This window comes from Ammodytes marinus (genome assembly GCF_949987685.1).
Source record: "Ammodytes marinus genome assembly, chromosome: 7".
Lineage (NCBI taxonomy): Eukaryota > Metazoa > Chordata > Actinopteri > Uranoscopiformes > Ammodytidae > Ammodytes > Ammodytes marinus.
Genome location: NC_137211.1, coordinates 10,579,203 through 10,604,199, shown reverse-complemented (window position 1 = coordinate 10,604,199; position 24,997 = coordinate 10,579,203). Strand labels below are relative to the sequence as shown.

Below are 24,997 nucleotides of genomic sequence, written 5' to 3'. Positions count from 1 at the left end.
GTTTTGTTGTTAATAATGGTAGTTAGATCATTTATGTTTACTTTACTAATTGTGTGTTGTGTTGGTCTTGTCTAGTCTATGCATTGGATAGCGAGAAACGCTATTTAAATTCCTTGTATGTCCTGTACATATGAACAATTGACCACAAAGCAGACTTTGACTTTGAGTTCACTTATATTATATATATATATATATAATATATATATATATATTATATTACCAACAGGTTGTGTTACCCTATGGTAGGAAATGGGTCAGTTGACTTGATAAGGGCTCCTTTGACTGATGCCAACCAGAGGTTGAAAAGGAATAGACAAAAGAGAAAAGTCTGAGACCCTGGGATGCTTGTTAAAGTCTCCAATGAGAGATCATATTCTAACACTTATTATACTGTACATAATTACTCATAAATACTCATGTTTAATCTCTTGGTTACAATTACAATTAGTTTATTAAAGAAAAATATCACTCCATTCAAAACAGAAATAAATCACATGGCAAAGTTTTTCTATCAGATTGGGTTATAATAACACAGATGAACTACCAAGATATTTCTTAAAACAAATGATTCTCAAGTACAGTTTATAGTCATAGTTGTGGCATAACATAAGCATATCAGAAATATATAATGTATAACAGACAGGATCCCCTGCCCAATGATGCCATTTATCCTATTGAAATAACACATGATGTCTGGCTTTGAAATAACATGTAGCCTAGGACTAGCCTATGATGTATTCGCCATATGCATTAACAGTCAAATATAGCCTACATTAACCCTTCAGTGCTCTTGGGGACGTTTTTGTCCTTTCACACTTTTTTTTAACTCTCTTTTTTGTGTATAACTTTGGCTGTGCTTATGTTAACTGAACACATTTTTTTTTCAAATATTTTGTGAATTTCTACTCAGCAACTTTGTACCATCTATTATAAAGACTGGACACTTTTATGTTACACATGTCCCTAAGGACGTTTTTGTCCCCTATTGACTCCCATTCAAAATGGCCTCTTTTTTTACCAATTTGATCCTGCTGTCATTACAGCATAAAATATTTTTTTCAATTTTATGCTTTCATCCTCGACATAAAGCATCAAAATTTATAATTTTCAACACCATCACCATTTTGAGCCATTTCCCTATATTTGGCTTTGGGTTGAATTACAAGCAATTTTCCAGGTTGTCGGTCCTGCCCCCCACATTGCAATAGAAAAAAAATTCAACCTAAATGGTGTGAGTGTGTTGGTAGGGATGCTAGTGTGTGGTGCATATATATATGTATCGAGAAAATATAGTGTGTGTACACACAGCCAAACTTTACAAACTCAAACTTGTATGGAAAAAATGGAAGCAACATTTACTGAAATAAAATCACTGGATTTCTTTTATGCAATAATCATGTTATTAATTAGCTATCTCTCTAATGTTATACTTACCCTTAAAATATACAATAAAATTAAAAGTGCTGATAGTGTGAGTCCAGGTCTAAACCTGCAAGTTATCCCACAGGGTCCACTTTATACTATTCTAACAATGGATATTAAGAGCGGTTTAAGACTTTTGCATAGGAAGTAGCCTACTTTGTGTGTATGTTTGGATTCACTCATGTTTTCTATCAGTTTCTGTAAGCTGTAAAACTGACCTAAAACTCCACCATCCCACTGCTGGTAGATTCCTGGTTTGTCTTTGGTGTCTTTACAGGTCTCTCTAAAAAGTCGACAAACAGTTGAGTCCTCACAAAGGCATCATAGGAAGTGGTTACCGTCAGTCCACATCAGATCTTTACACTAGCTTTCTGTTTGTACCGTTGGTTTATGAGGCACTCAGTGGTTTTAGTGCCAAAGTACACTTGTGATCTGCTGCCCCATTATGAGCCATCAAGACGTCTCAGATCGGATTGATCACTTCTGCCTCCAGTCAAAACTAAGCATGGAGAAGCAGCCATAGGTTTCTTGCACCAAACATAAACATTAGCCTGGAAATCCATACCCTGTAACCCTGATATCATTTAATTTGCCAGCGCCTAGTGGCAGGTCTGGGAATGCCAGGCTACATAAACATGGGATCTGGTCAAACTCTATCCATCTATATCTACCCTTTACATCTTCTGTGAAAAACTCTGAATTGCCTTGTTGAACAACACTAGCACTAAATTGCATGACAAATCAAGGCCCTGCACCTCCACACAGGTGTTTAAATTATTCTGGTTGATTAGACCACTGGTTAGCTCGGTTGAGCTAGTTCAACAAACACCATGTGCTGATTGCAAAAGTGCAAGCTGAACTGCAATAATTGGCCTTTTTTGACAAATTGAGTTGTCGTAACAGGAGCAGCACTGGTGTAACTAATAATGATAAACAAGTTTGTTCTGTTAAATGTCCCAGTAAAGCCTGACAGAGCAACAGCATGTACAATAATAAGACCTTGAGAAACCCGTGGGAGCATCAAAACTGAAGAGAATTTTAAATGTTGATTCTGCTCTACAGTAGCTTTTTGAAGTCATCTTTCTCAGGATTTAATAATATTGCCTATACAGCAGCTAATATCTTGTGTTCTTTGCAGGCTGTTGACTTTTTCCCCACAGTAAATACAGGTTCATCACAGAATACACAAATAGATCATTTGAAATAAACTTTAATATATACTTACAAACAAATCTACAACAAGGAATACAAATAAAAATGGAAGCTGCAAGCAAGGAAAAGTAAGGTGTGGCACAGTGTGTCCATATCAGCTGAGTGCTGAATAAGGTCCACATCTGCACATTTAAAAATACTAGGAGTCAACAGGTCTATGACATGGCATTTTGACAACAGGTTGGCAATCTGACCTTTATTTTATTACATTTGTGCAGCACTTTGTGGATTGTCTTTTAGAGTAATTGTGGTGCCTTTCATGTGATGTTTCAGGTACAATGCTGTTCAACAGTTAGTTACCTGAACCCCCACCTTCTTTACATGTCTTAAAATACAATCACTACATCAATGGTTCTCATATGTGCCAGGGAGACCCAAGAGAGTAATGGTTTGCATTCCCTGGCTGAATATGTGCACACCAGTGAATCAGATGATTGGATTAAAAACAAAAAAAAAGCTCTCTTGGAGCCTCGCCAGCATGTGATTGAAAACTACTGCACTACAAAAAGCAGGAGTGACAGAAAAAAAATAAGTTGTTGTATCGTATTGAGAAAGTTTTCCTGCAGATGCATGCTACAAATAATCACAGTGACTTTATCATTCCGCAGACAATGTTTCTGTCTGATGAATTGGTGGTAAGCAATGGGAAACATGCCCATAGAGTAACCTGATAGTGCAGTGTGTGATCGGAGCTGCTCTTCAGCTGCCTCACAGTGCATTCATCCACACTGCACTACAAGGTCACCATGGAGTGGTTGGCATCTCCTGTCTGTGTTGGGTTATCCATAATTTATCAAACATGATTATTTGTTTATTTAAAAACCATAATTTCTAAAAACAACTAGGATTTCATGTTATAAATCTCAAATTTGATAGAAAGCACAGGTCAACATGTATATGTGCTGCCACCTTGTGGTCAGATACTGACAGTGCACTTCTGCACCAACAACACTCAAAGTCTCATTTCCATCATACAGTTTTTGTTTTAGAACAACCAATGACATTTCAATTTAAAAAGGCTACGAGATAGAAAATTCATTATCCTACAGTCTGGAAGTCACAGCAGAGACACCGACCACATGTGCCACCGCCTCACCTTACAATTTGGAGGAGGTACACCAACGTGGTGACTGTCAGGGCATAGTGGGGATCAGCGTGTGCATAGTGCTCAGTGATTCCTGATTTTATAAAGTTAGATAGTACATTGGCAAAAAAGTTATAAAAACAGGATAAGAAACTCAACATAGGAGTCCAGACACAGAAACATACTTGTTGAAGGAAGAGTCAGTCCTGGAGGCTTGGAGTAATGTCGTTGAACGGGTTCAACCCAAGAAGGATCCCAGAGAAACATGAGAAAGAGACGAGGGTGTGTCGAGTAAGTGTGTTGTGACCGTGAGCGCAGTCATTGGTAGAGCAGGTAGTTCTTGAGAGAGGCCGGCAGTGGCAGTCTATGGATTTCACTCAGGCGTTCTCTTCCTAATGCCACCCTCACCGAGCGCCTAGACAGGTCCATCAGAGAGAGGGGTTCAGCTGGGGAGGGACAAGAGGGCGGAGAAGGGGTGAGGCAGAGCAAGGTTTATGTCTTCACAATGGCTGAACTACATTACAGGAGTGAATAAATGTCAAGCCTTAACTCAGATCTGAGAGGCACATTGAATAATGCGTCATCATATCTATTAAATGACTCTAGCATACAATAAAAACTCAGAGGGGCAGTGACCTGCTATAAAAGTGGGAACAGTATTATAACCTTAATCTTATATCTCACAATAAGAGTTTTTGTGGCCGATGAAGTAATTTGTGTGCGTGATGCAAATGCACCAAAATACTCTCAATTGCAAAACAGTTTTGTCTCCATCATCAATCAATTTGATATTAAACATTTGAACGATTTTGTTTTTTGAAATACAGGAAACCCAACTCAAGATAATGACCTCTGAGTATGCAGGCTCCATCAGTGGAAGGATATTCAAGGAGGTGGTACACACTGATAAAAAAAAGTCTACTCTACAGAAATGAAATGATTACACCCAGAGGTGGCAGAAGGGCAGTAGATTTTTCACTCCTGACTATGGGGAATACAGGAAATCAACAAAAAAAATGCAGCAAATTCCCGTCCTGCGGTGCTCTATTGATCATTTCAAACATTTGTCAAGGAAAATATTTTCTTTTAGACCGTCTAAAAACCAACATAGTTTTGACTTTATTGTGAGTGACATTTAACGATAAATGAGTTTCAGGATCTATAACCAGGGTATTTTATTTAATACTTTAGCCCCACAACAACTTAAAATGCAGTTTGTAAATCAATGCCAAGAAGATTTAATATTCTGTGCCAAATTTTGCTACTCGAAAGTTTTTAATATGTGCAACCGAGAGATTTTCTTTACCGTGTTCAATATCCAGCCCAATAGGGGTTTACACTTACTTTTACATTTTGTATGTGTCAAAACTGAGCCAGAAAGCGGATAAAATACATATATTTATGCGCAGTGCCGACACTGCATACCAAAAGGGTCACATTATTAACTGCATATTTTGAGACAAACTGCCTTTAAATCAATGTCTACTGGGGATGTTGCCTAACAATAAAAGGAATATATCAGTTTAAAACTGGCTTTTATTCATATCACTGCGACTGTAGTGCTTCTTTTACACAAGCCTAAACTAGGTCGAGGGATCCAAAATGAACATAAAAATCTAATGAGCACAGAGCACTTGGGACATAATGGAAGTATAACATGTTTTGGTTAAGCACCTATGTTTCCTCATTTGCAACACATGATCCTTCCACTGTGAAATAATTGGGAATTAATCCAATTGGAAACCATTTCACTATTTGTCCGGGGGGGGACATAAATAGCCTGTTTTTGTTCCGTTTTGTGTACTAAGGACAACTGGTTTATAAAAAGGGATACACACTAAAACATGCCAAGTTACACCTTTTCCTGCTAACTCCTTACTGAGATCAGGGCAGCATGAGGTAAACAACAATTATCTGGACTGTGGCAAGTAAACACATTTTTTTTGTACATGTCATCACATGTTCTGCTTAATAAAAAAAACTGATGTAACCAAAGACAGTAATGTTGCTCTACAGTTAACCCGTCTGCAATAATATGTCCTGATTGTACAGTATGTCAGGCCCTGAACTGTCACACCTTTGTTTATTGCAACAATAAATGCTGCCACTGGTTTTGTAAGAGCTGTACGTAAGACATAGTTATGGATGACGCAACACTGTTGCTCCTCCTGAGAGAAGAATAGCAGAGATATTTAAAAACTTTAACGTTTGCACTTACGATCAAGTCCATTTATGTACCGGATTCGTATTTCACAGTGTCCCCATACAGCGCTCACCATGGGGTACAACTTCCTGCCCTTAAGTCCTCTGAACGCCACCCCTAGATAATGTCCATCCACTATGTAACCCAGAGTCCCCTCGTCCATGTCCAAGACAACTAAGAGGGAGTCTGGTATTATAAAGGAGTCGTCTGGCTCCAGGAAGGCTGGGTAGCTTTTTCCTGGTTGATTCTTGCCGTCATGGTAGAGTTTACTCCTGCACAGGTCCCAGCCCCAGGACTCTGCGTTGCTGCCTACCAAGGCCGTGTAGCCCACCGAGTGGAGGGGGGCGTCACTTGTGGCCACCCCGACCACCGCGTGCGTCCCCCTCTGACGCATAGCCCAGCTGACCTCCCACACATGCAGTCCCCTAGTATAGCCCACACGTGCCCGGATGGCGTCTGTGCTCTGCGCCACAGGATGCCTGTGAAAAACCAGCTTGTTGTCGTCCTTGACGAAGATGTTGAGCGAGCGGTCGTCATTGTTCCACGAGTGCTGGACCTGGACGTCCGGGCTGGCATGTGGCATGTCCAGCAGCAGATCCAGTCGAGAGGGCTTGGTGTGACTCAGGGCCTGGAGCTCTAGCTTCAGGGGGCTGAACGCCGGATCCCGCATATCAATGGTTTTAATGCCACCTGGGACTTTTTGCCCCATGCTCTGGGCGGTTATGACAGCTCCTTCTTCGTCCTCCACCTCCTACTCCCCCCCTCCTCAAAGCCTTATGGGGGGAGTAATCTGCCTCAAACCCTCTCCTCCACTGTGCTCCTGCACCCTAAACAGCTCCTGTGTCACCAGACGCAGACAGCCAAGGTCAGACCAGGTGTTGATTAAAGTCTACCTGGACAAATGAGAGGAAATGAAAGCAGATAAGATAAACAAGTTCATCATTTACTAAACTAATTAGCCAGCTTCATGTTTGGAAACAGGCAACATTAGCATCAGATCTTACAAAGAAAAAAGGTTAACAAAAGGCCTAGTGTATCGTATGTCAATCTACAACATGCCATTTGATTAAGACAAAATGGCACATATGCTGTAATCACATCATACAGCATTTCCTATAAATGTTACGGTGCATGTTTACATTTAATGGGAAATTCCCTCGCTTTAAACCCAATTAATTTGGTAATCAGTGGACGACAAATGAAGGGGCTGTTAAGCAGCATCAAAAGGTGGCTTTGTTATCATGTGATACCTAATGTCAAAAGCATAAAGAAGTCCCATGACCGAGGAAATCTAAGATGCAAACCTAAATACAGATTTGGACAACAAATGCAGGAAAACTTGCATCTGTTGGCGATGGCCTTGTTTCAGGTGGTAAAATTGTCACCATCTATCACTGACCTTTTTAACCACAACCAAATCTGAAGTCAGGAGCAAATCAGGACTGTATGGCCTCGTTTTTTTCCCCTCCCAATCACTTCACTAAAATGTTGAGCCAACCAAGAAAGACAAGACCAACAAGTTTCTGCTGCTCAACAGTCATGCGTGTAATTGTTAAGACTGGAAAGATTACGTATAATGGATTGGACCATTTACAGAGAATAGACTGACGAAAGATTGAAACAGTTCAACATTTAATAACCAACACGTTTTAGCTTCTGTGAACAGTCTTTCTACACACATGGCTTACTAGGTTTGGACAATGTGACATAATATAAAGTATCTACACCACTAGACAATATACATTTGTCAAACATCAGACTTCCGCCATCCTGTTTGAACCATGACATTGATCACTTTAATGTATTTGGTTATACTGAGTGAACATTTGTAGGCAATAGTGCATATGACTCATATGCACTATTGCCAACAAATGTTATGAGGCTGAGCAGGACTTATTTATGGATTCATTTTTTTTCTTCTCATTTTTGTATTTATTTGTTTATTGATTTGTTTGTTTATTTGACAGGGACAGTGCATATTAATAAACATTTCTGTAAATATGCCAGATTTAGCCAGAAGGCTAGTTTCCATCTGCAGTCCTTGGCCAGATGTAACAATAGGATCCCTAAAAAGCAAATAACAGAAAGAGTTTAAAAAAAAACAAAAAAAAACATATCAGCTTGGAATCTGCATTTTCATCTGGAGTTTGTTTGAACTCGACACCATTGAAAATGAGGGTCACTCCTCAATTGGTCTCTCGAGGACAAATAAAAGTTAAATTAAATGAAATGAAAAATCTTTTCTGCCTGTGCTCAGCTGTAATTAGCCAGGACAAATAATTCCACATGTGCACTTGTTCACATTAGACAGATTGAGTTATCAACTATGCAAAATACTTTTGCAATGTTGCATCCTCTGTAGAAATAACTGTAGACTTCAAAAAGACAAATTATAATAGTGAGCCGTTTGAACGTTAATTTAAATGTACCGGATCTATAAATCCAGGAGCAGTACAAAACCTAGATGCATAATTAAAGTATGTTCATAATTGTAATACATGCTACATTGATTCTAATATTATCATAAGTTGTTATACAGTAAATAAAACAATAATTGCCATATAGGGTTCTGATCTCCATGTGCGTGACGGGTAAACACCCATGTTATTATGTGCTCCTTTTGCTAAGTGACTCATTAAGGACTAGGGCTCACAAACAACATGAAAAATCACTCAAACCTTATTTGATTAGTTGTTCTCAATTTTACGCATTACTTCTCCAACTTTTCTTGATAAAAACAGAGGAAATCCAAGAATTGGGATAGCATGACATTTCAACCACTTATCCTGCAGAAAGTGACACACTGACTTAGAGGACAACTTGGGATTCTTTCTTCCCGCTGTGTGTTCACATTCATAATTAACCTTATTTGTTAGTTATGGTTAAAAAACGGTTGCATTATGATTTTCATTCAATAATGATGGTTCTTAGCTAATGAACATTTAAAAAATTAAAAAAGCAGCGCATAGCACAACCAAAGTAGATCCCAGGCCCTCCATGGTTACTCCGCTACTATTCCCACAATCTGCAAAAATAGGAGGAAAACCTCCAGCCATTTCTTATTACATGGTTGTCTAGTCAGAGGGAACAGGAAAAGCAGTAATAAAACGTCTGGCTTAAAGAAATACGAAATGTTCTGTCATGTTTGAGAAAGACACTGCTGGACCACAGCTCTTTTGAAGCGGTTTCAGGAACGCAGAAACTTGACAATAAAAGCCTGATGAATACCTGCTGTGCTTCAGTTCACTGACTCCATTACAACAAAACCCAACAGTAATGTTGCACTTACTTTGGAGCCTGAATCTTAAACAAAGTATATACCAACGTTTGTTTTATCTGAAACCAAACACCTAAAAATACTTCTTTAGTTGATGGTCTAACCATTATTTTATTTAGAAAACCACTTGGTGTGCCCTACACTAAAACATCATTATCAATCAATATCTCAAAAACATAGTGTGACTTTTTGTGGGTGCAGGTGGGAAAGTGAAAAGCTCTTTGGTCTTCGTACTCCTGCTTGTGTTGCAGCGCGGCTGAAGAGAGCATTGTGTAATGTGGAAAACTGTGCTGCTGGGAAGGCCACTCTAATTGAATTGTAGACAAGAGTTCATTGAGAAGTGCTTTGGCTCTTTTTCTAATGCAAGTAAACAACCATTTAAATGGGTCATGTCTCTTCAGTCATTGGAAAACAGAAGGGAAGAAAAAGCAAGCAGCGGGTGGCCAGCATCTGAATGTAAACAATCTCCTTTTCAATGCCTGTCCAGCATTCAGGGAGAGTGAAACATGTTAATTTGCACACTCACCGGGCCAGGAGTTTACCATTCCCTCTCCCTCTTGGCAAACGGCCACGTTACAATGCACACAACATGCACAAGTAATTCAAAACTCACAGAACAATAAAATGTCTTTGCATGATAACCTTGGACTTTAATACATACCGATTAAGCAGTATAAAAAGGTGGTTTGTGGTATATATTTGGACTGGGATCCTGGCCTGGGCCACTTGGGGGGGTCCCTGGGCCCCAGGGTTGGTTGGGGCTTATTAATATGCAAGAGGAAGTGCTTGCTGGATTTGCTGAGCCAAGGAAACACTTGTCTCTAATGTAATGCCAAATTTTAAGACCAAAAATAAATAACAGCTTACTATTGACTTGAAAATGAGTCAAATTGTCTGTTGTAGGCATATTAGAGTGCATTCCAAGGAGGAAAAAAACTGACAACCGAGTGCAAGCAGGCCTTCTGGACAGTTAACCCATAAAAGCTGGTCATGCTAGCAAACGTAAAAGCAGCCTAATCTTCAAATAAGCTCTCGTTGGCCAGGCAGCCGTGTGCTCCCACCTCACTGAGCTTTCACCATGGACTTATTAAGAGGGCTTCCACGCGCGACCACGGACAGGAGCAGCGCGTGAACCGGAACCGAGCGGTACCGAACGTATTGTTTCTGTTTACCTGAAGCTCGGTTGCTTGCGATAACGTTCGTTACACAACAACCAGTGCGAGTGGCGTTAGCACAAACAAGGACTACAAACCGGCTATTGTTAACGCGGGGCAAAGACCGAACTACCCATTAGTGCTTCTAAACGGAGTGTCGGGGAAGTGGCGACACTTCGCAGGTGTTGGATTTGGTAGCAATTACGTACAAAAGTGATGTAAAGATGAGTACAGGAACCGAAACAAGAGGCAGCCACCGTATGAGCAGAAAACGGGATGAAAGGCGCACGGCAAGAACAGACCTTTATAAGTTGCGAGGCAGTAACAGGAGAGTGGATGAGACAGGGGAGAGGCTTCCTTCATCGCCTACTTCATCGTAGTTTTTCGTTTCCCTGTCGTCTTACCTTTTACCAATTCAGGCTGGACATGAATTAGGTGAAATGATGATGGCTGCTCTCTAACATCTCTCGCATCACGTGGTAAAATGCTCCCAGCTGCTATGCTAGATTAGGACCTCCCTACTGACGGTCTGCAGCCCGAACGAAGTTGGATTCACGTTGGTATTGCTGTTTATGCAGATGCTACGTTTTTTTCAGTGGTTGTGATTGTGAATAGCCTACATTTATTCAAATACTGTATGTTCAAGCGCAATGATGCACACATTTGAGATTAACTGCACATTAAATCCCATTGAAAAAATGTCAATTGAAAACAAAATTTAACTGTTGACATGTTGCCTAGCTTTAACTTGTATTATGTAGCCTAAATAAAATACAATTAAAAAAAAATCACAAGACTTATTCACAAGCACTTCCTATGGAGAAGTCCCCACACTACCATGTTTTATATTTAAACAATTCATTAGAAAATATTTATCAAATGTTTTTTTTTCAGTTGTTCATATTATATATATTGTATTATTATTATTACTTTGGGTCTAACTGAGTACTTAAGGTCGACACACAAAGTAAAGGCCTGTAGTAAACATATATCATGTACATACTGGGGGGGGGGGGGATACAAAAATGTATTGGGTTAAGAGTAAAACAATGAATATGTAAACAATAATAATATATGTGCATTGACCGAAAAGGTGTGGGCTAAAGCTTAATCATAGTATCAAAGTAGAAAGTATTACTGAAAGCCTGGATCCCAGTCACATTTAAATATTTAATTGTTTTAAACTCTTCATGACTGAAATCCACATGTTTTCCGAGGATGGAAACCCCTCAACAATATCAAACTGACTTCAGTCCAGTGCATCAACACCAAATGATTCTTTTTACTGTGATGTCAATGGCAGACTCCACTGGGCTCTCACATGCTGAGCAAGTCAGGTAGGACACCACACTTCAATGTTCATTCACTTCTTTGTTAGTTTGACAGTAAGCTAAGACATTTTACATTGATATAAATTGGAAATATAATAAACTGCTCTGGGCTTATACCTTATCTTTACATTCACTGTGAGTGCCTTGTGTCTTGGCCATTAAAAAAAATACACACACTCCATACAACCAACCTAAGCAGAGGCATGATGGCCTTATCGACAGCACCAGTGAACCATTATTGTTCACACAGTGGGAGTACTTTGTTGTTCAACTTGATGTTCAGGTCACTCAGTCCCTCACTGATGGGTTTTGAGCTCTTTTGACACTGCATGTAAGGTCCATTCTTAGAAAGGAATGGAAACAAGCACAGTAAACAAATAAAATTCCATAATAATGTCCCTAGTTTATGATTATCCACTCCTGTTTAGTTTAATTTTGTGAAATTATTATATAAACGCCTGCTCAGAGTTTCCTCTAGATCTGCAGCCCTGTGCGAGTGGTGACAGCATACAAGTGCACCAAATTTCACCTGAGTGTTGGGAAATACAAGGAACTGTTGCCATCTAGTGGTTCCTCTGGACACATTCTGTTTCGAGGTTGAGAGGCTCACACTAGGTTATCAACTCAGTCTTCATATAAGCCGTGACCTCATTTGTTTATCCCTTATTCAGAAATACATTCATTCCTTGCAGGATCACAGATTGCAAAGAGGCAAATGATGGCACGTGTGCTTAAGCAGAAACATGTGCTAAAATATGTGAAGATGAACATTTGAATAGAATACCAAATGAATGTCCTCCTATTATTTACATCCTTCTTCACTACAGACATTTTCCGCCATATGGCATAAGATTTCTCTGTGACAGGGAATGGAATTAATAGGACATTTAAATGACCTTATTTGTCCACCTTGTGAGGCTGTCTGAAGGTAAAATGGCTCATTTTACATCCTTGGTGGGGAACATAGTTTGGCGACTTGAATTACCTTCCCCTCAGCTCGTCTCCCATTGAAAATCCCATTTTCCCATCGGTGATGGTGCAATGTGCTGAGCTTGGTGATATCTCAGGGCCCCTCCATGGTGGAGGAGGGGAATGCAGACATGCTTACTGCCTCCCTTTTAGAAACCATCATTTCAGCAGGATCGATAGTACGTCCCACTCCACGGCTGGCAGAGTGCACTGCCTCTCTAAAGGGGGAGAGGGGGGGTGTAGGGGGGAAGGGAGGTGGGGGTGACGGTATGTGCGGACAGCTGCACCAAGGCAAGTCCGAGCGGCACACGCAGCCAAGGTGAATGATCGCATGCTGCGTCAGACACTCAGCTCCTCACTTGCTCCGAGATGCAGTTTCCAAGGAGGACCAGTGGGTGGATGCTGTCCTCAAGTGGTGGTAGCAGTTTTAGGCAACATACTGATTAAGCTTCAGAACTAGTTCAGCCGTCAGGTACTTCTTGTGCTGAGTTTGTTTGCCTCTTAGCTGACTCACAAACAAAAGTAAAGATCTGCAGCCTATGCAGCTTGCATAAAACTCTCCTGATGCTAGTGATTTTTTTTTGAAATCATCCCACACCTCTTTGACAGTATTGGAGGTTGAGCACTCAAATAGATGCATGCTGTACTTGAGAAGACATCTCATGTTTCAGTGGGCGACTTGCAATGTAATGCATTTCTGCTTTGTGACGCAGAAATCTTTAAAAAGCGACGAAAATAATCTTTACGGGTTGTTGTGTGCATGGAAACCATCCACTCTGAGAATACTAATACTAGTTTTACTTCTACTGTATATATTCCAATAGGCCCAATGAGGATTTTTTTTTACACTTTTCTTTTAATTTACTTTTAGAATTCCTGTTTTTGGTTTCTTAATAATTTTTATGCAGGAATCTTTTTATTTATTTAACCTTTATTTAATCAGGCAGGTCATTAAGAACAAATTCTTAGTTACAAAGATGGCCTGGCAAAAGACAAAAGCCTTTTTGAGGGGGGTTAAAAGGAAAAACAGCAAACAGGACAGCTTATCCAAGTATTATGAGGATAGAGTATGGTTATTTGTGCGACTTATTTGCATTTACAATACAAATTTAACATTATTTAAAGGCGCAGCACAAGAAATGTACAGGCTTGTGCTTACTTGCTCCCTCCGCGTGTCTGTAAGCACATGCGTCGGCGAGAGTGTGTTAAGCGTGTTGTGTACTTGTATGACTTTGAGAGGGGCGCTTGCTGGTTTGGAGTAAGGAAAGGGCATCAGTGAGGAGAGGTGCACCACTGCGGGACAGGGGGGATGTGGATGGGACAGGATGTGTGGTGCAGTACAAGCATCCCCTCTGCTCAGATCGCTGTTCATTTTTCAAGAAGCCTGCAGACTTGAATGGTGCATTGCTGTTAAAACACAGAGAGGCAATCAGCAGTGGAACAGCACACCTCCAGGGAGGGGCCCTCAGGTGGATGTGAGCCTCCTTGGGTGATTTGCAGATCAGGGAGTTTTTTTTCTTTCTCAAGAAAAGCTGATCATCACAAGCAAAAGGGTCAAACTGAAGACGAATTTGTATTGTTCTTACTAAATGCTTTCCTATTGAGGGATAGCCTAATTATATACAGTACCTTCTTTGTTCTTTAACAGTGAGTAAAAATGATCAGACCAAAGAACATTTTATTTTTAAGTTGGCTGTCAGAAATGGACTTTGCTGTCAGAAATTGACTGATCTGTCTAAAGTGCATCCCCTGAATACTGCAGGGAAACACATCACAGATCAAGGAAACAATTGTTAAATGGTTTCACTTTAACAATATAACCCTCACTTTGCCATGTCGGACCATCAACAGACTTTATTGTTGCAAGTTTGGCTTACTCATGACTCCTGTCCTTGCATATTAGCATCACTGAGATGTTCTCCATACCGGTGAAGCCCAGTGCGTTCATAGTGTTAATGCTGGCCTGGTTCTCCCGGTTGACGTGGCAGTAGAAGGGCAGACCTGCAGAGCTCATCCTGTGTATCAGAGCCAGAGACAGAGCCATGAGGTAACCGGCCCGTCTGTACTCCGGTAAGGTGTGTAGGCCATCCTCAGCTCACACAGCTCGTCAGACAGCATCAAGGACAAGGGCCGGCCCGTGTAGGTAAGAGAGTGTCCACAAGCTCAGCGTGGGACTCCTGCAGAATGGAAATTGGCAGCCGCAACACCTTTCTGGTCCACAGAGAAAAGAAATGTGAGCAAAAAAAAATATGAACATGAATCAAGGGAACGTATATATATCATATTTTTCCAATCTTATTGGTCAGTTGCAGGAAAATAATGGTGCTGCCTTGAATATATTTCAGAAACTCACTCTTGCAGGTCAATATTCATCGGGCTGTGGTGGATGAAGGTGTGATAACCACCATATTCTGTGATATCCAACCTTTTAGGAGAGGCCAGTTCTTTGACGAGATGACAATGTGAGCTTGATATACCTATCATAGACACAATGGAAAAATATTGATATATAGAAATTGTTTTGTTGTAAAATTGTTTAATTTACCTTTTTCGCTTTGCATGCTACAACTAAGGGTATTAAGGTAATGCTGGTGCACTAAAACCTGCCAGCTCTGACTGAAAGAGTGTGAACTGATAGCAGAGACACACATTTTCAAAAAGACATTACCAAAGACACTGCATGTAATGTAGATAAATCACTTCATGGCCAATATCCAATGCGCTTTATAAGATCAGTATCGGCACAAATAGCATTTAAGCAAATCAGATCAGTGTAATGCTAATCATGGGCCAACAGAATGACATGCAGTTGTTTCAATCTTGGGGTGCAGACAATAATCGATCCAAAATATATTCTATTCTATTGCTCTGATAAATGAAGTGATGCTTTCAAATACATATGTATTTTGTATTATATGATCAAAAAAACACATACTTATTTATTAAAAAAGACTCAACATCTTTATTTGAAACAGTATACTATATGGTAATATATTGCTCTATTCTTTCACTCTACCTCAACACAAGTCCGTCCCTCCAGTTTACGGCTCTCTCATTAAGCAGCAGACCTCTCAGAGCTGCTGGGTTCTTGGTGAAGACGGTGCACATGTCAGAAATCACCTCGTAGCTGCTGCTGCTCAAACACTAGACAGACATAGACATCAGAAGGCCGCTCAAGAGGAGCCTATAAGTCATCTTTTGGTCCCTGTGTGCCATCCCTTTTTCTGACGGTAACATATGGCAGCAGTAAATGTAGGCCAAGAGTCAACTCGCATCTCCAGACGACAAGGGTTGTTGTAGAGGATATGCAACACTCCTCCAAGAACCTGGAAACGCAGAACACAATGCAGCAGGGAGAAAGACCAAAATAACAAGCTCCTCGACATCGCCAGAGATGAAAATGGCCCAATATTAACACAGGAGACTATGTTCCGTGGAGTGGAATTTCCTTTGGAAGAACATAGAGTGGTATGCACATTTTCTATTAAAAACAAACTTATTTTCTCCCATACTATAACGCAAAAATAATAAAAATAAAAATATGAAAGCATTATGGACTGTGGCAGCTCCCTATAAAGGAATTTTTTCATCAACACGAGGTCCTTGAGTGCTTTCAAGATGATTATTTTGTTATGTTTTGGATTCTGCTTTGAACTTGACCAGAGTTAAGAATGAACTGTTAAATATGTACAGGTGTAATGAAGCTGGTTTACAGGTTAATGGGCATATACAGTACAAACTACTGCAACAGATAAGATGAACACAAAGTCCAAAGTCTTTACTCTCTATACAGCGAAACATTCACTTGACCTACTCTACAGTGTATGCATGTTGCTGCTGTCGTCTTACATACACAAAATACTGAATAGATGTTCCAGATAAAGACATGCCTAATGCTTCAAATGTATATTATAGGATTGTTATATTATAGGTCTGTGACAGCCTAATCAAGGATTCCCAGCTGGAGTAATCTTTTGCTACAACACAGCTGTAGGCAGCAAACTGCTGCTGACAGTGACAGAGCCGCTGCTCATTCACCACAACAGAGCAGCCGGCTGTCCGAAGTTCAACCCCTCACCCTAATGTCAATCAATCACATCTATCCATCAAATACCTTTTACTACCATTGCCCTCCTACTGAGAAAGAAACTGATGACTCCTTGCACTTCCTAAATTTCACATATCAAGCTCTGCCCTTTCAAAATGGGTATATTTGATATTCCGGAGAGGGAAGTCGTAAGTGCATTTTTTTTCTTTTCTTTTGTACAACCACATATGACCTGTTTTGATGTTGATTGCATGTCTTTTTCACTCCACTTGGTCTTGGGAGAGATCTGTTCAACATCGCAAAATGAGGTCAACTAAGAAGCATTGGCGCAGTGAAACCACACAGCTACTTTTACAAAATGAGGATCCCACCGTTCAGTCCTTCGCCGTGCCAGACTGCCTAAATTGAGCAGAGAGTGAAAGGTTTTTGTGAAGTAAATTTATTGCAAGCTAGCCTCTAGCTCTTTGACTCTATTTTTCAGTGAAAACGTCAGATTTCCCGATGCGCACCACAATCCTTCTTTTATTTTACATCTGGTCAGATTTTTAGGAAAGAAGTTCAGCTATGCTGAGCAACCAAAAAGTTGCACACTCCCTTAGGAGTCGGTCGTCAGTCAAGGGAATTCTCCTGCTTGACTGAGGACTGTTGAGAATGAGTCTGAATTGATGTGTAAACCAAGCAAGCTGCTGAGCTTTTGAATCAATGTGTCTATTATCTTTTCCGGACAGATCAATGGAGACAAGGAATGGGCGTTAACTGCAAAAAAACAAATACAAACAAAAAAACAGGTAAACTCGCAATCCGACAGTTCGACTAAACTCCATTATCTGCCTGTGTCAAGAATGGCCATTATTGACACATAATCTATTTTTTCCCTCAGATGAGCATTATGTCGGTTTCGTTGCAGGTAGCGTCTGATAAGACGTAAAGGATTGACGATGGCCTATTATGATACCGGGCACACAAAAAACACCTAGCAACTATTTAGGAAATCATTTCCTTACAACTGCGAAAACTATATCAGTCAGGCAGTCTTCCCACACCTTAAGGCAAATCATAAACATGAGTCAGAGCCATGTATTTTCACATTTCGATTAACTACATAGATGACTCTGACCCTCTATACTAATATGAGTATATGATCTATATGAGCCTTGACGCACATTTACACATTCTTCCCTTGGCTGGGCTAACAAGGGAGAACATTAAGAAGAGTGGAGGGCCAGAGGCGATGAGGTGACAGTGGCCAGGTAAAGCATAGCGAGGTAATCTAATAGGACATGTAAAAAGGCCCCTCCTCATGGCTTATTCATCGCAGGGGATGCCATTACTGAGAATGGTGTGGGCTATGTGAGGGATATGCATGCGGGGGCATTTTCCCTGGTGTCACAGAGTACAGAGGAGAGGACAGATGCTGCAAGGCAACGGCAGACTGATGCAGTAGCAGCGCTGCATGCAGATGGTACATGCAGGCAAAGATGCTTTGCCCTTAGCGATAGCTGAACAGTTTTTGCATGATGCAAACCTATGACTTTCCTGACGCTGCTTGATATGGATGGCCTCATGTAACAGATGCCCAGGAGTCAGAAATGCTCCGTTATGTGAGCATTGCAGATTCAGCAATCTCTATTTAGCAGTGGTGTATCTTATAAGGACAGAGATACAAGCAAATAAGGGAAAACCATTATAATTGTTAGACTTACTGGTATAACACTCAGAATGTGCCTAAAATAAGCAAGCATAGACCTTGACTTGACAGTTGATATGAGATGCATGCACCAGAGGACGAATTATCACATGGTTTAACATGGGAGCCCAGAAAAAAAAACAAGGCATGCAAAAAAAAAAAAAAAAAAGAAGCCTTGCTCTTGCAGTGAGAAGCAGAGAGCGCTGCAATGCTGCAAAAAGCAGCTAAGACGCTGATGCTAAAAATGCACCGAATGTATAATGGAGCCACCATTGCAGTGCACGACAAACGTCATATCTTAAAGCTTAGAAAGTGTGTTTTTAAGTAAAGATATTGCAGAAAAGAGAAGTTCAACCTTATTGGTTGGCTAAGTGATGGATGATCTCACTCTCACAGAGTTGTGCAACGTGCAAAAGACAAATTTGGTTGGTCAAGATATTTCTATATTTTAGCGCACTGCAGAATAGCACCAGTATAGCAGTGCATTTTGGGTAATGTAAGGCAGGTAATGGGGATTGCAGATTAAGGTCATCTCACTTTACTGAGGGGGATCTTCTTTTTCCTGTGAGGATTGTGAAACTGTAGCGTGTTGAGACAGCAGCTTTTAGATAGTAACATTCACTACTGATTGCATGATTGTCAAAATGTGTGGTGAACTGTGTGCAATAATACAGTGGTGTGCCTTGTACTTTGTTGACCTACTTGAATAAATAGTTTATAACAATTGCATAAGAGAATAACAAATCAAATCCTTTTCTTTCTTTTTTTTACTGTGTCACCATATTAGAAATAATTCATTTTGATTTGAATGTGGATACCAAGTTTTTGACTTTCTTAAGTCAGCTTGAGACAATGTCACATTTTCTTACTTTACACTTACATTTTTCAGCTAAGCGATCTTAAATATCATATCCCTGTAGCAATCCTTCCGGGCATCTTCAGAGGAAATTAGTTTCAGAGATTTTGTGACAAGTTTCACAGCACGCCAGGGAGGATGGCCTCCCATTGGAGCGAACCGTTCCTTATCTCAAAACAGCTTTTGCTGTAGTGTAAAAAATGAATAAAAGGGGGATGAAGAGTTATGTGTGCATGGAGGGGGTCTCTCTTGTAAGGAGTCCTATGCACTGATGATTCTCAGGGGGGCGTTGGGGGAGGGTGCAGGAGGACAGGGCAGACTGAGGATGTGCACACACGCACTGACCCTGGAGGTTGCGTTCCCCTTTAAAAGTCCCATCCCACTCAGATACGCAGAGCTCATGCAGGATCTGCTGCGGCAGTGGGGGAACACTGCTGAGCTGTGCAGTTTATGCTGCCAGCAAGCGTGCAAAGGAGAGGAGGGGGAGCGAGAGCGTACAGGAGGAGGAGGAGTGAGGGAGAGAGAGAGAGAGGGGGGGTAGAGAGAGAGAGCAAACAATGTCATTCTGTTCAGGAGGCAATGCTGCAGTCAACTTTAGCGCGCCATGGAAGCACATCACTACCAGCAACCGTGAGGGCTCAGAGTGAGTGCAGAGAAGTTTTCCTCCATCACCGCCCCGTGAGTGATGCCCTCCGAGGCTCATCCGTAGGTATACATTTGATTTCCTCTTCAGTCTTCTTTTCTTGTATTACGTGTCTTTTGTGTCTATGTCTTTGCATAGGATGGTATACTTCTTATATCAGCCTTACGGAAGTTTTTTTTTACGTATGTTGGTGTGTGTGTGCATGCCTGCATTGTTGAAGCTCCTGGCTGCTTCGGTCTCATCAGTGTCAGCCTCCTCTGCACCAGTAATAACCAGCCAGCCAGCCAAGCATCCAGTTAGCAGTCAGCGGTCAGGCTCCGCTGCTCTCTCATCCATGTTTAACACATTGTACGCGCTAAAAAAAAAGCTGCCGGCGTGTCAGATAGCGTCTGGTGGAGAGGACTCGCCATTTGACACAGGACAAGGACAAAAAATATATACTAATAATCTGGATGGCAAGAGTTTCCTCAACTAGACTAGACTTTTATCTTTGCTGACTAAGCTTTTAGGGGAGTACAGATAGTCCCAGCTCCCTACTTTATAGTTGTGGCTTTACGTGACATTTAAGCAGCATGTATTATCTGTGAATACGATGCTGGAAACTGGTGCGAAGGATCTACTGTATCAGTGGTGGTGCCCTGTCAGTGTCTGAGTGCTGAAATGCGGAAATGAGAATGAGGCTACAGTGGCCTGCATGGGACAGGGGAGCTGTGGTGCAGTCATGAAGTTCTGCAAAACGTCTGACTTTTCTGCAGTACTCAAAGTGGATATCAGGGCAGAGTGCAGTTCTGTAGGACTCTTTTTGGAGTTTAGCGAAATAAACAATTTGAATTTTTTTTTTTTTTATTAAAGCTGACCCGCTCTTACACAAGGCAATATGTATTCAGCAGCAGTATCACAGCAGCTCTCTTGTCCAAAAAAGTCGGTGTTATTTTGTGCCAAATTGCACTACCTACGCTCAACGGGCTACGTAAACATTAGTTTATAGACAAGAAAACTTCATTGCGAGTTGATATTCATAATATGCTCTGAAAGCTGTCTGGGAGGTCTGGATAATGAATCCGACTAGGTCAGTTCTTCTGCCTGCAAGCTGGGTCAGCTCTGAGTTCACCTCAGGTAACTGTGCTAAGACCTTGAGAAAGGCGGCCCTGCGTAGTCAGCGCGCTCTTTATGAGGCAGAGGTCTGAAGCGTCTCTCAGGCCTTTGGATTTTGCGCCATCGCAGAAGGGCAGTAGCATGGGGTCCTTGCCACATCCAGAGACTGACATCATCTTGGAACATCTGCAGTTCTCCTGCATGTACTTTTAACTGAGGGTGGGTGTTGCACTGCCAGAAAAGGAAATTGCCGCACTCACCTGATGTTCCTTGTAACTCTCTCCTGCCCTCCCCCCCACCTCCCACCATCTCTCCTCTTCTTCTTCCCTCCTCCTCCTCCTCCTCCCTCCCTCGTCTCCAATTTCTCTACTGTAGTCTCTCTCAGAGGTACAGTTGTCCAGCACAAAGCCTCAGAGGCATGCTTTGCACCTCTGTGATTCTACCCCCCCCCTTTCTCCTCCACTCAATCCCCCCCCAACCCTCCTGAAAAAGTATGCAGCACATGCTCTCACCGTTCTCCTTGAGCAATTTGCCTGAGTGAATAGAGAGAGAAATAGAGAGAGTGAGAGGGAGAGAGAGAGAGACAGAGTGAGAGGGAGAGAGAGAGAGAGAGAGAGAGAGAGAGAGAGAGAGAGAGAGAAAAAAGTGCCAGTGAGCCAGCAGCAGAACAGCAATCCTGCAGTGTCCTGCAGCAGCTGAGTTCCTGCAGTGCTGGCCCCTAATAGCTCAATATGCACACGCAGACATGCACACACACATACACACACACACACACGCAGGGATCCACATTGAGACTATCATTCTCTCTCAGACAGTCCATTGGTCATGTGACACAGTGGTGGTAAATGTGAGGGAGAGCATGCCGTCTCGCTCTGGACCGGACTAGGCCGAGTTCAGAGCAGAAAAAAAAGACACACTCACACACACACACACACACACACACACACACACACACACACACACACACACACACACACACACACACTGCTCCACAGGGAGGCAGTGGAGAGATTAGACATTTGCAACCCCCCCCCCCTCCCCCCTCCCGCGATGGTGCATTGTCCCGTTTCAGCACTCCAGTTCCGATGATGTAATCAATGCAGCAAGCTTTGAACTTGCTGGGCTTGGGGTACCCCCCCTTTCCAAACTAACACAGACACAAGCATTAGGCCTGAGCTGCAGTCTTTGTCCCAGGTAGGAAGAACAATAAATTACAGTTTTATGTGATAATTTTGCTGTTGAACTTCAGCAAATTTCCTGTGAGGGAGCTTTAGCTCAATGACTCTCCATATTTCATACTTGTGCAAACGGATAATTCCTACTACTATAAATTATGAAGTTGATGAAACTACTGCTGGCACATTGTCAGGATGCTGCTGTGCAGTGCAGTGCCGCATCACCACTTCTAATAAACTAAAGCAACTACGTGCAGGCATTTATGTCTATTCTGCTCCTTAAGAAAGTTGCACTGCTTTTTCTAGTTTCTTTCAGCGGGAAAAAAGACAAAGCAGACCTGACAGTGCTTTCAGTTCATTTTCGTGGAGCATCATAGTGACTTTGCTCTTTCATTGATAAGGTCATCAGTCTGGTGAAGGGCTGCAGTGAAGAGCGGCACCAGTGATGTACAGTAGGCTGCTTTAGAGACGCTCAGGCAGCCAGACTGGGACCAGATTGTAGCAGGTGAGTTTTGCTGAGCTGGTTCCTGCTGCTGCAGCCACAATCTGCCTAGTGATCAACTTCAACTACAGTAATGATGAACCCGCATTACCCCTCCTTCAGTAAAAAAAAAAAAAAAAGAAAAAAGGGGGAAGAAAAGAGCAGCTCAGAGCAGCTCTGCATAATTAGATCATGATGGTGATGATTCTGCTCCTCTCATACGGTTGCATGTGTGAGTAGCTACACAGAATGAGATGTCCATTGTGTACATCTCTCTATGATCCTATGATATACATAGAATCATTACTGATGGCCTTCATCTCTAATTGATATGACCTACTGTTGGTTACTGTGTAAGATGATTTGATGATTCAGCAGCTTTCACAATAGCAGGATGTGATGGTGCCCGGTTACAGCTTCTATATAAACTATTCATTCTGCTGAGTTGAAGATAAATCAGGACTACTTCCTATTAAAAAGTATGAATGATTAGCATTGATGGAGCATGGATTTAAGGTGTTCATTTTACTTTCAATTCAGCTTCCACACAGTGACGACTGAGGTTTTAGCATTAGCTGGGCAGACAAGGTGAAAAGAGAAAGAGGTCCGTGCCTGCAGGCAAACTGAAATCTTTATGATCTATCATGTAACAAAGATGATCTGACATGTCAGTCCGATTCAAAAATTATCTTCTCTCAAGGACAACTTTTTAGTGAGTTGCCATCGACTCTGCTTTTGTAAAGAAATGTATTTATCCGTGTCACACAGGGAATCAATCCTAATGTATGTTCAAACAATAATCCTTTCATGTGTTAAAGAATTCAAAGTAAAAGTTGAGTATAAATGCTAACCTACTGAAGCAGGCTGAGTCATGCTGCTGGGGGTTTTCTGGGTTTCCCCCCCTCTCTTTCTGATCCTCTGCTCCTCCCCCTCTGTTCTAGGAGCAGGCTCATACACCCTGCCTGGCTGTTGGTGGCGTGTTGGAACATGTCTTGACTTGTTGTACGGCCTGAGTGGAGCAAAAGGACAGACAGCCAGAGAGAGAGAGAGAGAGGAGAAGTGTGTGGTCAACAGCTTGCCAGAGTGGAGTGGCCCACTGGGTGAGCCCTGCAGCAGACTCCCGTTGATGTCAACACCAGGGTGCACACACTCGCTGGAGATGAACTGGATGGAGGACCTCCACCGCTGCCTCGCTACTTGGTGAGTGTCAAAATTATGTGTGTGAATAAAAACCTCTCACATGTAATATTATTACCGGGTACCTCAGTGAGACTCTAGGTTAATTTGTTAGAGGAAAGAGGAGCAGGGCCTACCTCCACTTTGAGTCAAACCTCAGGAAGACTAATTAGTGTGGGGAAATGAAAATATGCCAGGTTGAGGTCTTGGATCTGCTGCATAAGGCCTGTAATTAATTAGGTATAAATGAAACAATGTCAGTTTGAAGTGTGCGGCTCTTTAAGTGTTGCGAAAAGCGTCCACGCCGAGTCCTGATGCTGATACGACGCTATGGTAACTATACACAAGGTAACTGAATGCAGACAACTGTAATACACACCCAAACACACGGGTTACCAAGCGCATAGTGGCACAGTAACCTCGGCACAGACAGATCACCGCCATCCACCAGTGACCCTTTCACAAGACCCCGGGACTCCTCCGACCACAGTTGGATCCTCACAGAGAGGGACAGCAGTTTTTATTATTGTTTTTCTCCTATGTTCACAATGACCACCTCTCCTTCCCCGAAAAGCAGAGACCAGAGATAGATTGATAGTTCAAGTGGCTTTGAATGAATCTGTGTTAGTGTCATGAATGCGCCACAGCGTTACATGCACTATAAATAGAAAAACGGATGTTGTCACACATAATTGCGACATGTAACTGACTAGCTCTACAATAATAACTCATATGGGCATATCAAAACTCAAACACATTAATCACTCAAGTGACTCAACAACAATCATGTATTGTCTTATGTACTATGATCTTTCTATTTTCCTGTGGGTGGTCAGACCTGCAGATAATTACTGGGGCAACTCTTGTTTTCTTGTAACCAGGGGTAGTGCGTATTCTGTAAGACTAAAAACCATTGACTTATTAACAGATTGCATTTTGACATACCATTCTGATACACTGATGATGAAACCGCAAAAGTTCAAAAACGTACTACAAAAGGTAGAGAATAAATATCACGACCAGGATTTTATTGTCTAATAATTTTTTATCGACTGAAAAATGCCTCTAATGGTGTTTTGGAATTGTTCATTTGGAATGAAATCATCTAATATACACACTTGTACTGCATAAACCTCAAGAGAGGCTAAGCCCCGGCATCGGGCATGCCATCAGTGTGCGCGTGT

The 24,997-nt window shown here is 41.6% G+C and overlaps 1 protein-coding gene across 3 annotated transcripts; it reads right to left on the bottom strand.

Moving 5' to 3' along the window:
• Positions 1-2,664: 2,664 nt before the first annotated feature.
• On the bottom strand, positions 2,665-10,824 carry spsb1 (splA/ryanodine receptor domain and SOCS box containing 1). 3 transcript variants are annotated; one of them, XM_080030689.1, is made up of 3 exons: positions 10,757-10,824; positions 5,937-6,814; positions 2,665-4,164 (listed from the first exon to the last, which is right to left on the bottom strand). In XM_080030689.1, the coding sequence occupies exons 2-3, from the start codon at positions 6,628-6,630 to the stop codon at positions 4,037-4,039; spliced, it is 822 nt and encodes a 273-aa protein (XP_079886815.1). In that variant the 5' UTR covers positions 6,631-6,814; positions 10,757-10,824; the 3' UTR covers positions 2,665-4,036. The 3 variants fall into 3 exon arrangements, with proteins under 3 accessions (XP_079886815.1, XP_079886814.1, XP_079886816.1); XM_080030688.1 differs by having other exon boundaries at positions 10,655-10,811; XM_080030690.1 differs by having other exon boundaries at positions 5,937-6,810; positions 10,655-10,811.
• Between the last annotated feature and the right edge of the window lie 14,173 nt (positions 10,825-24,997).

What these genes read in the sequence shown, in the direction of transcription:
- spsb1 (XM_080030689.1), bottom strand. Translation starts at nt 6,630, where the DNA reads ATGGGGCAAAAAGTCCCAGGTGGCATTAAAACCATTGATATGCGGGAT. An exon ending in GTACATAAATGGACTTGATC is followed by an intron (nt 4,165 to 5,936) that starts GTAAGTGCAAAC and finishes GTCCCTCCCCAG; the next exon opens with CTGAACCCCTCTCTCTGATG.